Genomic DNA, 12,628 nt, shown 5'->3' on the forward strand with positions numbered 1-12,628 from the left:
TAAGTCCCCACCCGTCATCAGAGCCAGCCTCACCAGCAGCCTTCCCATCCACTGCCCACTCCTCGATGCAATTTAAGCATGGATCTCTGAGATAAAATGACATAATTGTACACTTTTAAATAGCCAAAAGACAGCAAAAGCCCTCAGAGGTAGTGAGCTCTAGGTCTATAGCCCAACTTGGCCTTGGTCTCCTTAATATTCACACTGCGCTCCGTGTTCAGGGTGCCCTCACGTGGTGCCTTTCTAGGAACTCCGTGGAGCTGGCTGACTGGCTCTCCCCACACCCTTGCCTTTCACCCACTCACTGGTCTCTGCTTTTACTCCATTGTCTCCCTCTTCCCCTTTTCTCCAACCTTCCAACAGTTGGATTTGAGAAGAAGATAAATGGGGCACCTCCCTCCCCCGAATTCCAGAACATTCCAATTGATAGTGATTGTTAAAATCTGGATTTCTTTTTCTTCTTTAAGTGAGGAGTAACTTTTTTTTTTTAAGTAATCTGTACATCCAACATGGGCTCAAACTCATGGCCCTGAGATCGAGTCACATGCTCTCCCAACTGAGCCAGCCAAGTACCCCTAAAAATCTGGATTTCTAGGCAGTAGAGTCCTTAAATATTAACAATCACTCTTGTCAGACTGGTTGTGTCTCCAAAGTGGGCTGTCTTTCCTACTGTCCTAGCCCCCCACCCAAAATAAGTCTAGGCAGTCCCCAGAGAAAGGGCCCTTAGAGCCTCCCTCCGTGGCTCTGCCCCAAGGACTGCGCAGAGTCTGCCTCAAGGAGGTGCACGTACCCCACTTAAGGCGCACCTAGCAGACCCCCCACCCCCTCTCTTAGCCATCTTCATGACTCCTTCATTCTTCTTCCGCCTCCCCAAACTGGCCCACATTGGCTCGGCCCCTTGCTCCAGGCTCAAAAACTACCACAGGTGTGAACAGTTTACACAGACTTTATTTTCCACCCATTGAGCACAGGAAGGTCTGGGCAGGCAGAGGTGTCACCATCGCCTCCCCTCGTGCACAGACACACACCGTGAGACCTGGTGGTGGGGGAGAGGGTCCTATTCCTACCATAGACCGCTATGGGATTATCACAACAACACATTTGTTCTTGGTTCTATTTACACCACGGAGTATGGAGAGGGTACATTTCTTACACTAAAAATATATACTTTGGGATCTCTAAAACAAAAATATCTCTATCTCTACATGAGACCTACTAGAAAGAAGAACATAGAAAACAAGAGAAATGTACCAGCACCTCAAGTAGTCCCCTTCCGCGGGAAGGGTGCTCTGCTCTCCACCTGACACCGTTAGCTTAGGGCAGCCATATTTAACCAATCAGACAGACACAGATCAACATGAGGGAGGCTCAGCATCTTGGAGGAGGGAAAATAAGGGAAAGGAGCGGTGAAGAGGATTCTGGCCTCTTTTGCAAAAGGAGTCATTGCACATTCAGTTTGGTTCTTCTGTTTCCAGCACGAATGCACGTACGGAAGCCTGCACTTTAGAGTCCATTGCAAACCTGCTAGAGAAGCCTGGAGCTCGGCTGCTTTCCACTGGGCTCGGAAACGTGCTGTGGGTGGCTTTTCTCTCTGTCTCAGGAAATTAGTGCCATCAGCTAGAAGAAAACCTTCTGTATTCTCCAACGCTGGAAGTGGGTTAGGTTTAAGAAAAATGCTATTCCTTTTCAGAAGGCTCAGAAACCATTCCGTTCCCTTTGAGCACAGAACGTCCTAAAGGAATTTTGCCTATGGATGAATCATTCCACTTTCTGAATTTTCCTATTGAAGAGACCTACCTATTACTCCTTTCCTCTTTTCATGCTTCAGGCACTGATACAGATCCTTCTCATCTCTTCTGGTTATGAAAATTAGCCTTCTTTCTAGTAAAGAAATGTTAACGGAGTCAGCTGCCCATTCTCTATAATTAAGGTAAGAGAACAAGGGCACCAAGAATCTAAAAGGGTAGATTTGGTTGAAAAAACCACTCCAGTTTTATTTGGGGGTATCTTTTTCTGTTTCTACTGAAATACGGAAGAGCGTAAGGGTTTGAGAAGCTGTAGCCCCTCACCCCAAGTAAGGAAAACATAAAGTCCCTTTTCTGAGAAGCCCAGAACTGCCCAACATCCTTACTTCTCTCACCACCCCAAACTGGTAGTGGGTTTCAGGACCTCTGACTGGGAACTTCAGCCATCCAAGGAGAAGTTGAAAGACCAAGGCAGAAAGGAGAAGAAAGGCTGCTGGAGGAAGCCGAGTCAGAAAAAGGGGCGGAACTTGGATGATGTCTCATTTGGCCAGTCAGGGCCCTCAGAAAGGATTGCTACGTCATAGAGGCCTGACAGCCACAACCAAAAGAAAGTCAAGAAGGCTGAGGACATTCAGTGCAGGGTTCTTGAATGTTCTGCCAGAATGTGGCTTGAAACCTGAGAAGTCTGAGGAAAATGCAGTGACAAGCTAGCAAAGACTGTCTAACAGTCCTAAGAGGAGGTGCTAACGCTCCTGTAGAAGAAGAAATGTAGAGAGGCTGATACAGTAGCAGAGAGAACACACTGGATGGGAATTCTGATGCGAATTAAAAGGAAAGCCAGGTGCCCTGGGGTCACACCTTCTCCTGTGCTTCAGGAAAACGTAGAGCCTCAGAACATGGACATCAAAGTCCATCGAGAAAACGCAGGAAGAATTGCTGGTTCCTCTGCTAAGAGGGGAGTCTGGAGAGTGAAGTAGGTAGAGAATAAAGTAGACTTGGGAATTGTCTTGTTTGGATGACCAGAAAGCACAGAGACCTCTTAAAGGTCACAGCTGCCATAGCCTGAGACATCAGCCGAGCCTGAGACTTCGCATTTACCAAATTTTTATCAAATATTTGTGATGAATTTAAAAGCCAATCATATCCCAGACAAACTGCAACTATTCACACCACCTTTTGGAATAAATGGTTCACTGCACCTCTATCCCAAGGGCAAAGGACCAAGGAGAAGGGGACAGGAGCTGTATGTGTAAAGATGAGCTCTCCTGAGAATCCCGTCATCAGAAGTTGGAAATCATGTATAGCCACAAAGAGCCAGCGTGCACTTTGTGCAACCAGACATATTTGGCAAGTTCACACTTTATTGCTGGACTTTACCTTCCCTTTAGACTGACCCTTTCCTTAAAGATCATGAGCTAGGAAGGAACTCAACCACCCAGCAACACCAGTTCTTACCATTAGAACCCAGATTTCACTTACCATCACTTTCTTAAATCCCTGGCTTCCTTCCCTTCCCACCTTGACACCACCAGTCCAACCCATCAGGGCACTGGCCTGAAAAAGCTCAAACCATTCCTGAAATCTCCCTTGTCATAAAAGAGGTGGACTGCTTCTCTGGCCCAAGTAGAATCTGTCAGTTTCTACTTAACGTTGAGTTTAAACATCTTTTCCTATAGACTAATCTGCCTATATTTGTCCCCAAGCTATTCTATCAGAGAAGTCTGAGAAGAGAACCCCTAGATAGGAAAATGATATTTTTATGTCCCCCCACCCCCCACCCCCAGCATAGGTACACAAAGCTATTTAATAGCAGCAATGACATCTCACGGACACACTCGTGTTTGTGGTTGAACACATGTGCGCGCGCACACACACACACACACACACACACACACACACTGCTGCTGCTTCACTTCCACTCCCAGTTTCCTGCCCCCAATGCTGCCCGAACTGACTGTGCCACCATGACCCCCGGCCACAGACCTGAGTGAGGAAGCAGGCAGGTAGGACTGGGGTTGAGGGTTTGGTGGGGGTTGGGAAAAGGGAGACAATAGGGGGGGTGGGGAGTTCTACCACTGAGACGTAGCAGAAGTGAGGCTGGCTATTAGAAAGATGTAGTGGCCTAAAAGGATTGGCACAGGCTTCCAGAGCAACTAGCGCTCCTAAGCTCGGCAACCTGGGAGGGTGTGGCTCAGGAAGGCCGGGAAGCACACACGTGGTCCTGTAACTGCACTGCACAGAGTTAATAAACACAGGTTTTTGCTCTTAAGAGCCTATACAAGGAAGGCATCGTGACACATCGATGAATTAGGAGGGAGGTTTTTCTGAGTGATATTGTCACCAGATGTGTTGTACGATGGGCTCTTCCCTATCACATTCCTTACAGCTGTGCTGAGATGAGGGGGACAGGAGAAGCAGCCACCAACCTTCCTACACAGAGGTGGCAGGAAAAGATGGGAGGGACAAGATGGAGGAAGAAAGTGGGAGTGTTCTCAGGGGAGAGAGAGGCAGGGAAAGTCAGCAGGAAAGCTTTCCCCATCAACAGGTTGCCTTTTGACTTTTCCACATAAGGTAGGTGAATGGGTACAATGATTACATCTATCCTAAAGTGATAAAATATGAAGCTTTGGCTCGCCAAGATTTTAATGCCCATGTAGTTCAAAGATGCATGCCTGTTGCTGCCTGCACCATATAAAGGGAAGCCAAGGCTGTCCATAAAACAGCCTTGTGAGCAGAAATTGGACAATCCAGGAACAATACCCACAAGTCAACGGGATATCATTTTAACTTCTGCAAATTGCATGATGTTTGGTCACTAGGCACCGGCACCGCCTTGCACGTTGCTTGCTTACTGCAGGCATCCGTTCTGAGTGGCTGTTGTCCATCCTGTACCAGTTGTTAAATATGATGAAAATCATCTGTGTGTTAAAACAGGTGTAGTTCTAGGAGACACGAAAATGGTAAAGAAATGCAGGATTCCTTCCATTTCAAAGGTGCTCAGAGTAAGACTAGAATACACTGATATATTTTAAGAGTCTAAGGAAGGCAAAATTCAATGAAGTTTTGTAGCCAACTCTTCACCTACAAAAGGAGAGGAAAATAAAAGAACATCCCACTGTACAAAGATCTCCCAGGATGGAAAACTGATAGGATCGAATTCCCTGGGTACCGACACACTTACTAGTCACATTCTGTGCACAAAGGAAGAGAAGATCTATACACATGGGATCCCAAGCCCTTGATGTTGGTTGCAACAAAGAAGAGAAAAACTATAAATATAATTTTCAACCAAATACCAAAATTAATTTCATCACTTACAGTTCATTTCCCAGTGTGGCTTTTTACATCTGAGAGCCATACGTTTGTCAACCAAAAGAAATTCATGATGATGAAGAAACCACATGGCTGAAGGTGGTTTTGGTCCATTGAGTTGATGATGGTTCGCTACTAAGGCAACTAAGGAGACAATACGTAAGCACTTGTATCTCTCCAGGAGTGGAATCAGAATGCATCCTCAAGAGACAGAGGCAAGACACGGATGTTTCCACAGCATGGCCAGTAAAAACACCTTATCTCCTTCTCTGCTCACAAACAACTATTACCAAACCTTTCACAGACGTCTAGAAATCAGACACTACAACTCTTCAGGCTAGCAAGCCCTTCCTGGCATCTAAACCAACTCCTTCTGTAGCAATTGAAGTTCATTCTCTTAGTCTATCCCCAACGAAACCAAGAGAAGCTGTTCATCCTCACTTATCATTATTGATTTCTCCTGACCTTCTTCCTGTCTGAGCTAAACAACTCCGGTATCCCTCATGGCCCTTTCAGCATCCAAGGCTCTCACCGAGTTACAAAGGCCACTGCTAGGAAGCAATAAAGATGTGTCCGAGGCAGAGGGATCTCCTGGTTGTGGTGGTGGGCCCTACTGAGGTCCAGGTTGCAGACTGTCCAAACAGCAGACCCTCCTGACAGCCTGTAGGTCTGGCCAGCACCCCGTAGAGTAGACATCGAACCAAGGCCCAGGGCTGCCTAGGAGCCTGCAGAGTCTACCGGACTGGTGAGCCTTCCCTTCCCTCTCTGATCTCCTCCTACTCCCCGGTCCCATCCTTTTGGAAGAGGGGACTCATCGAAGGAATCCTCAGTGGCAGAATGGATCGATAGGTCTCTGTTTGCCAGCAGAGAGTTTCAGAGAAAATGTCTGGAAGATGGGAAGCTGGGACTTCACTGGTGGCAATTCTGAAGAGAAAGAGAAAGGAAGAAGTACCAACAGGAGGTGGTCTTCCGCTTCCGCGCCCACATCTGGTGACTGGCTGCTGGTATGGGGTAGCTGGGTGCCCTCTGGCACACAGTGCGGGTGACTGAATGCTTCAGCATGGCTTTGATGTGACTGCGGGCAGGGCCAGACTCGGTCTTGCTGCTTCTCTGAGAGACTCACATCTTCTCTGTAACCAGAACTTCCTTGAGGCACCTCACGGCCCAAATCTTCCTTCCCAGCAAAGACTTTCAGTTGAAGACACTGAATAAAAGTGTTACAATTAGACAAAAAGGGAACACATGATTCATTCCTGCTTTTAACACAATACTTTGAAGATGTCACCACAATTTGGATCTGGCTATATTTTAAGTTCATTTACAAGTAGACTGGTTCTCAACTAAAAATAACCGGGTGCGTTATACATTTCGACAGCTGCCTGGATTTTCCTCTGAAGGAAACAAGATTCTATATTTCACTCACATTCAGCACAGATTTATTTTAACCCATTCGATGAAGAAATAACCTACCACTACCACCCACTGGTGGCTGTGACTTTTCAAAGTACTTCTCCTCCTCAGAGCATTCTCGTGAGGGAGGCGGTTCATTATTATCATCCCGATTTTACTGCTCAATAGACTGAGTGCCAGAAACAGTAGCCTGCCAGGTTATACAGGGAATACATAGCTAGACCAGGCCCCGAATTCCTGGCCTACTGCTTTTTTTTTTTAACTAGAAAAGTTGCCTTTAATAAGACGTAAGATATTGCCTTTGGTTATCTGACTTCTTAAAATGATGTTTGGGCTGAATTATTCACATAGTTCAGGTATATAGCCTACCTCGCTTGGTGCAGGCAAAGTACTGCTCCAGTCCTTGCATTTTCTTCAGCAACCTGATTAAACTTGATCTGTGCTATTGGCAAGTGATACATAGAATTTCATCTCCAAAATAAGAAAACAGTTATAATTTAATATTTCAAATCTTTCCCTCGCAATAGTTCTCATTATGGAACAAGGGAAATAGGTGGAAGTTTGTATCGATACAATCAACAATCTGAACATTTTGGCCATTTTCTAGTTTGTGTGGTTCCAGTAACCAGAGAGAGGTTGGAAACTTTGGAAAGACGATTCAGGTGACTAAATGGATACAGTCAGCTTATACACCCAAATACTCCCTGATTTGGGGGCTGTGTAAATGGGCAGCTCAGCCCAAAACAGCATCTCTGTACAAATAGTTAGAAAACATTTTTTCCTTTTCTGAGGCGTATAGCAATTCACCCGGGGCAAGGCAGCGGTCCTGGAAGTGATATTTTTTAGACAAATTTAAATTTTACAACTAAGATATATTTTACTTTCAACATGAGTGCTACTTTTAAAAGCCGGAAATAAATAAAAATCAGCAATGATAGTTCTCCTTACCTCTTCTCCTTTGTATTTCCAGAGTTCATACTGAGAGCTTTCCAGACAGTAGTTTTAGGCATCTCATCAGATATATTAATCTCAGAGGGGTCACATCTGAAATCAATGCTTAGGACAATAAATGTAGGACACACAAATAAAATACGTATCTCAGTCTATATTGATCACACGCCACCAGGTGGGCAAGAGCAGGTCTGAGGGAGCTCAGCTACCAGCTCGCAGTGGCACCAGGAGCAAGGGGGATGGAACGGAGATACAAGGTGGCCCAGGAGGTGCTGCCGAGGGCTGGGCTGGGGTGCTGAGAGGCAGGCAGCCCTGCCCCCACCATCCTGCCCTCCCTCCTTCAAAGGGCCCCTCTGGGGGTGCTGATGACAGCGCTATGATGCCAATAGTAGCCTCCGGAGCTACCAACCTACTGCGTGCTCGCTGCATGCTAGGCTTGCTGTGTGCTAGGCATGGTGCTGAGCAGTCTTCATTGGTTTTCTCACTTATGTGGCCAACTGCTTGCCATTTGTAGTTTAAAAAGGACTTCTACAATATGTTATCTTAACCATCCATCAGATATCATTAACATCCTCATTTTGAAGGTACAGAAACCAAAGTTCTCAGATCAGTGATCATCCAAGGTCAGAAGTCAGTAAGAAGACAATCTAGGACTTGAATCAAGTCCTTGGTCTCCTAGAAGCCCAGAGTACTAAGAAATTCTCTACAAGCCTGTCTCTTTTTATTTTTAGTTAAAAAATTTTTTAACATTTATTTTATTTTTGAGAGACAAGAGACAGAGCATGAGCGGGGGAAGGGCAGAGAGAGAGGGAGACACAGAATCTGAAGCAGGCTTCCAGGCTCTGAGCTGTCAGCACAGATCCCAATGCAGGGCTCGAACCCACGAACTAGGAGGTCATGACCTGAGCCGAAGCTGGCCGTTTAAGCAACTGAGCCACCCAGGTGCCCTGCCTGTCTCTGTTTAAAAGGCCAAAAGGTAGGGCACCTGGGTGGCTCCGTTGGTGAAGCATCTGACTTCAGGTCAGGTCATGATCTCATGGTTTGTGACACTAAGCCCCATGTCAGGCTCTGTGGTGACAGCTCAGAGCCTGGGGCCTGTTTCTGATTCTGTGTCTCCCTCTCTGCCCCTCCCATGCTCACACTCTCTCTCCCTCTCTCTCTCAAAAATAAATAAACATTTAAAATTATTTATTTATTTGACCCACTTTTATTTTTCAATTAAAAATTTTTTTTAAGTTTTATTTTAAAAAAGCCAAAAGAGGAGACAGCATCCCAGTAGAGAAGAAACATTGCTCCTACTTTGTTGCCAGGTAATTCAGTCTATGGCTCTCTTCCTAATGTGTAGAAAGTTTATTAAGGTTCAAAGATTCCATTTCTTTGGGATCAAGTTTAAAAACAAGTCAAACTCCTAGGAACAGAAGGTAGACTGGTGGTTACCAGAGGCTGGGCAGGTTGGGGAGAAGGGGAGATATTGATCAAAGGGTACAAACTTGCAGTTATAAGGTGACTAAGTTCTGAAGACCTATATACAGCAAGGTGGCCATAGTTAACAGTAATGTACTGCATACTTGAAATCTGCTAAGAAAGTAGGCGTCAAAAAGAGGAATGATATGGGGCACCTGGGTGGCTCAGTCGGTTAAGCATCCGACTTTGGCTCAGGTCATGAACTCACGGTTCGTGGGTTCGAGCCTCGTGTTGAGCTCTGAGCTGTCAGCACAGAGCCCGGAGCCTGCTCCGGATTCTGTGATTCCCTCCCTCCCTCTCTGCCCCTTCCCTGCTCATGCTGCATCTCACTCTGTCTCTCAATAAATAAATAAACATTATAAAAAAATTTTTAAAGGAATAACTATAAGAGGTAAGGAATGTGTTATTAGTTTGATTATAATAATCATCTCACAGTGTGTACAAGTAACAAAACACCATGTTGTACACCTTAAATATATATTCTTATTTGTCAAAAATAAATAAATAAATAAATACCCTGACAGAAATTAAGGAATTTGGGTGACCCCAGTTTGGTTCCCCCTTGGCACCTAGGACCACAGATGCTGTGAGTCAAACTGGAGGGGCTGCCTCTGCCCCTCCCCACAGGCTTGCCCCAGCAGGGGAATTTCACACCCCCCAGGCTGAGGACTCTCTGGAAACAAAGGCCATATCCTAGTCCTCTCTGGAAAATGGCAGAGAAAGGCAGAGGAAGCTCCGATCTGATGAGTACAAACACTGGGGTTTGACTCTTAAACTTCCTACTTAGCAGCCTTGTGACCTCGGGGAAATCACCTAAAACCATCCAAGCTTCAGGTTCCTCATTGTATAAATGTGGATAATTAGACTTACATCAGAGAGCTGTTATAAAGATTAAATGAGAGTACGTAAGTAAAGCTTCCAGCACAATCCTAGCACTCAGTACATGGACTCCCTTACCTCTGTTTTCCTTGTGAGTCCCAGCATCTGGGGTGCTACCTGGTGTCTAGCACGTGCTCAGTAAACCACGAGAGGAAAAGGTGTTTTCCCAGGTTGGAAGGGAGAGGCTGAACCCTAGCTCTTTATACCACTAGTTGCTTTTGTGACCAACCCCACTACAAAGCCAGAGTGTTTCCAGAACGGCCAAAACAAGCAGCTCCTTGTGGAGTTTGAGGAGTTTTACCTGAAACTGTTGTTCTTCCCAGGACTGCTTAGTAACTTCCTGCTCTCTAAGGGGAACTTGTCTCCCCCTCTGTCTAACATCTTCTCAGCCTCCTGCAAGAGAGGAGCACCGTATTCCATCTTAGACCAAGGAAAACCATGAGTCTACACCACCCATTTTTCTCTTACCACAATTTCTACCTGATTTTTCTCATATTTATTATGAAAAAGTGTAATTATGTTCTTTCATAGATTTGACTCACCACAACAAAAGAGACAACCAGATATTTGTACCTGTGGAATAGTACTTTTTAAAAGAAGAAAGAAAATGAATCTGAATAAGCCTCTAGATCCAAGTGCCAATTTACTAGAAATATAAGGAAGAGAAGAACATGTTAAATGACACCAAGGGACATAGTTAATAAAATCTAAGTGGTGGAAAATCCTACAAGTCTGAGGCATAGTTTCTTCAATAAAAAGAAAAAAAGAGAAAGGGGCCCCTAAAGAAATTTAAGGAACATATCAACCATAACAGTATATAGGCCTTATTTGGATCCTGGTTCAAACTGATTATTAAAAAAAAATAATATGACACTTGGGAAATGTGAATACTGAGTGTTCTTTCTACTTTTGCATTTGTTTGAATGTTCCATAACAAAATGTTTTCTTAAAAAAGAATCCCATTAATTTAAAGAAAATATGTGCAAAGATGTTTAAAGTAGTATATTTATTAATAGATCCTAAAGCAACTACAAATTTTAACAAGGGAAGAGAGTTTATGAAAAAATACTATAGAATATTATGCAGTCATTAAAACAATATCATTATCTATTATATAGACATAGAAGCATGAAAGTGTCTTATGAAATCAAGATGAGAAGAAACAAAAATCAGAAAAAAATACCTCCCTCACACAAATAAACAATCATTATAGTTATACGAAAACTATGTTAGGACGTAAAGAGAACACAAAGAAATGAACATAAATATTGGATGCTGATGTGAAAGTCTTCATTATTTTTCATTTTGTTTTCAAAATAACATTATAAAGTAAAACCCGTATTAACAAATACATGTGGGGGCGCCTGGGTGGCTCGGTCGGGTAAGCGTCTGACTTCAGCTCAGGTCATGATCTCTCAGTTCATGGCTTTGAGCTCTGTGTCGGCTCTGAGCTGACAGCTCGGAGACTGGCGCCTGCTTCCGATTCTGTGTCTCCCTCTCCCTCTCTGCCCCTCCCCTGCTCACCCTCTGTCTCTCTAAAATGAATAAACATTAAAAAAAAAAAAACCAAATACATGTTCACATCAGAAACTTTGGAAAATACGGAGTACAATGTTTACCAGCCACCTCAAACTTAACATCCAAAAGAGACGCCTCAGTTTTCCTCCCAAACCTGCTTGATAAATAGCACAACCACTCACCCAAGTATTCACTCCAAAATCTAAGTGTTGTCCTTGATTCCTCTTTTTCATCCATGCTCACTATCCGACAGCAAAGCCTGTCAACTCTGTCCTCAAAATAAGTCCCCAAACCAGCCGCTTCACCGCCTCTCCCCTAGCCTAGGCCACCTTCACCTCTTCCCTGACATAAAGCCACAGACTTCTAACTAGTGCCCCACTCCCTCTCTCCCTTACGGGCTCCCTGGCTTTCTTGTATTCCTTAAGCACACCAAGCTCATTCCTGCTTTAGAACCTTGGCGTTGCCATGCCCCTGGCCTAGACTGTTCCTACTCCCTGATATTCTCACGACTTCCCCTCACTTTATTCCGATTTCAGCTAAGATGTGTCCTTAGAGTCATCCCTGATCACCCCTCAATTGTCTTCTTAAAACATATCTCTACTGGGGCACCTGGGTGGCTCAGTTGGACAAGCATCCAACTTTGGCTCAGGTCACGATCTCATGGTTTGTGAGTTTGAGCCCTGTGTCAGGCTCTGTGCTGACAGCTTGGAACCTGGAGCCTGCTTTGGATTCTGTGTCTCCCTCTCCCTCTGACCCTCCTCCACTCATACTCTGTCTCTCTCAAAAAATAAATGTTAAAATTTTTTTTAAAAAAACATATCACTACCTAAAATTTTATATAAATCAGTAAATGTATGTATGTATGTACAGGCACACCCCAGGGATATTGTAGGTTTGGTTCCAGACTCCCACTACAAAGTGAATCAGATCACTTTTTGCTTCCCACTGCATATAAAAGTTATGTTTATGCTACACTGTAGTTTATTAAGTGTCTAAGAGACATGAGGTCTAAAAATAATGTACATGCCTTAATGAAAAATACCTTATTGCTAGAAAACACTAACCATCATCTAAGCCTTCCGTGAATCATAAATACTAAACACAAATCACCATAAAAATATAACAATAATGAAGAAGTTTGAAATACTGTAAGAGTGGCCAAAGTATGACGCAAAGACGCAGAGTGAGCAAATGCTGTTAAGAAAAAGATGCTGAGGTACAGTAGGCATGACTTTGAGTAGATAATGAAAGAAAATGCAAAATGCTTATTGATTTATGATGTGGTTTCATCTTAGCTTGGGCAAAGCATGCAGTATTTAATACATAGTAGCAGAATATTTACTATTGAA

At 44.2% G+C, this 12,628-nt stretch overlaps 1 protein-coding gene across 1 annotated transcript in view; it reads right to left on the reverse strand.

The window, feature by feature from the left end:
* Positions 1 to 928: 928 nt before the first annotated feature.
* Positions 929 to 12,628, reverse strand: part of SLC4A8 (solute carrier family 4 member 8) — a 75,319-nt gene continuing 63,619 nt past the window's right edge. Inside the window, exons 22-24 of the mRNA XM_029955499.1 lie at positions 10,063 to 10,154; positions 7,416 to 7,511; positions 929 to 6,261 (exon numbers count right to left, since the gene is read on the reverse strand). Coding sequence (XP_029811359.1) covers positions 6,249 to 6,261; positions 7,416 to 7,511; positions 10,063 to 10,154 — 201 coding nt within the window. The 3' untranslated portion in view covers positions 929 to 6,248. The remainder of the gene's footprint in view (positions 6,262 to 7,415; positions 7,512 to 10,062; positions 10,155 to 12,628) is intronic.

This window comes from Suricata suricatta, chromosome 10 (assembly GCF_006229205.1).
Source record: "Suricata suricatta isolate VVHF042 chromosome 10, meerkat_22Aug2017_6uvM2_HiC, whole genome shotgun sequence".
NCBI lineage: Eukaryota > Metazoa > Chordata > Mammalia > Carnivora > Herpestidae > Suricata > Suricata suricatta.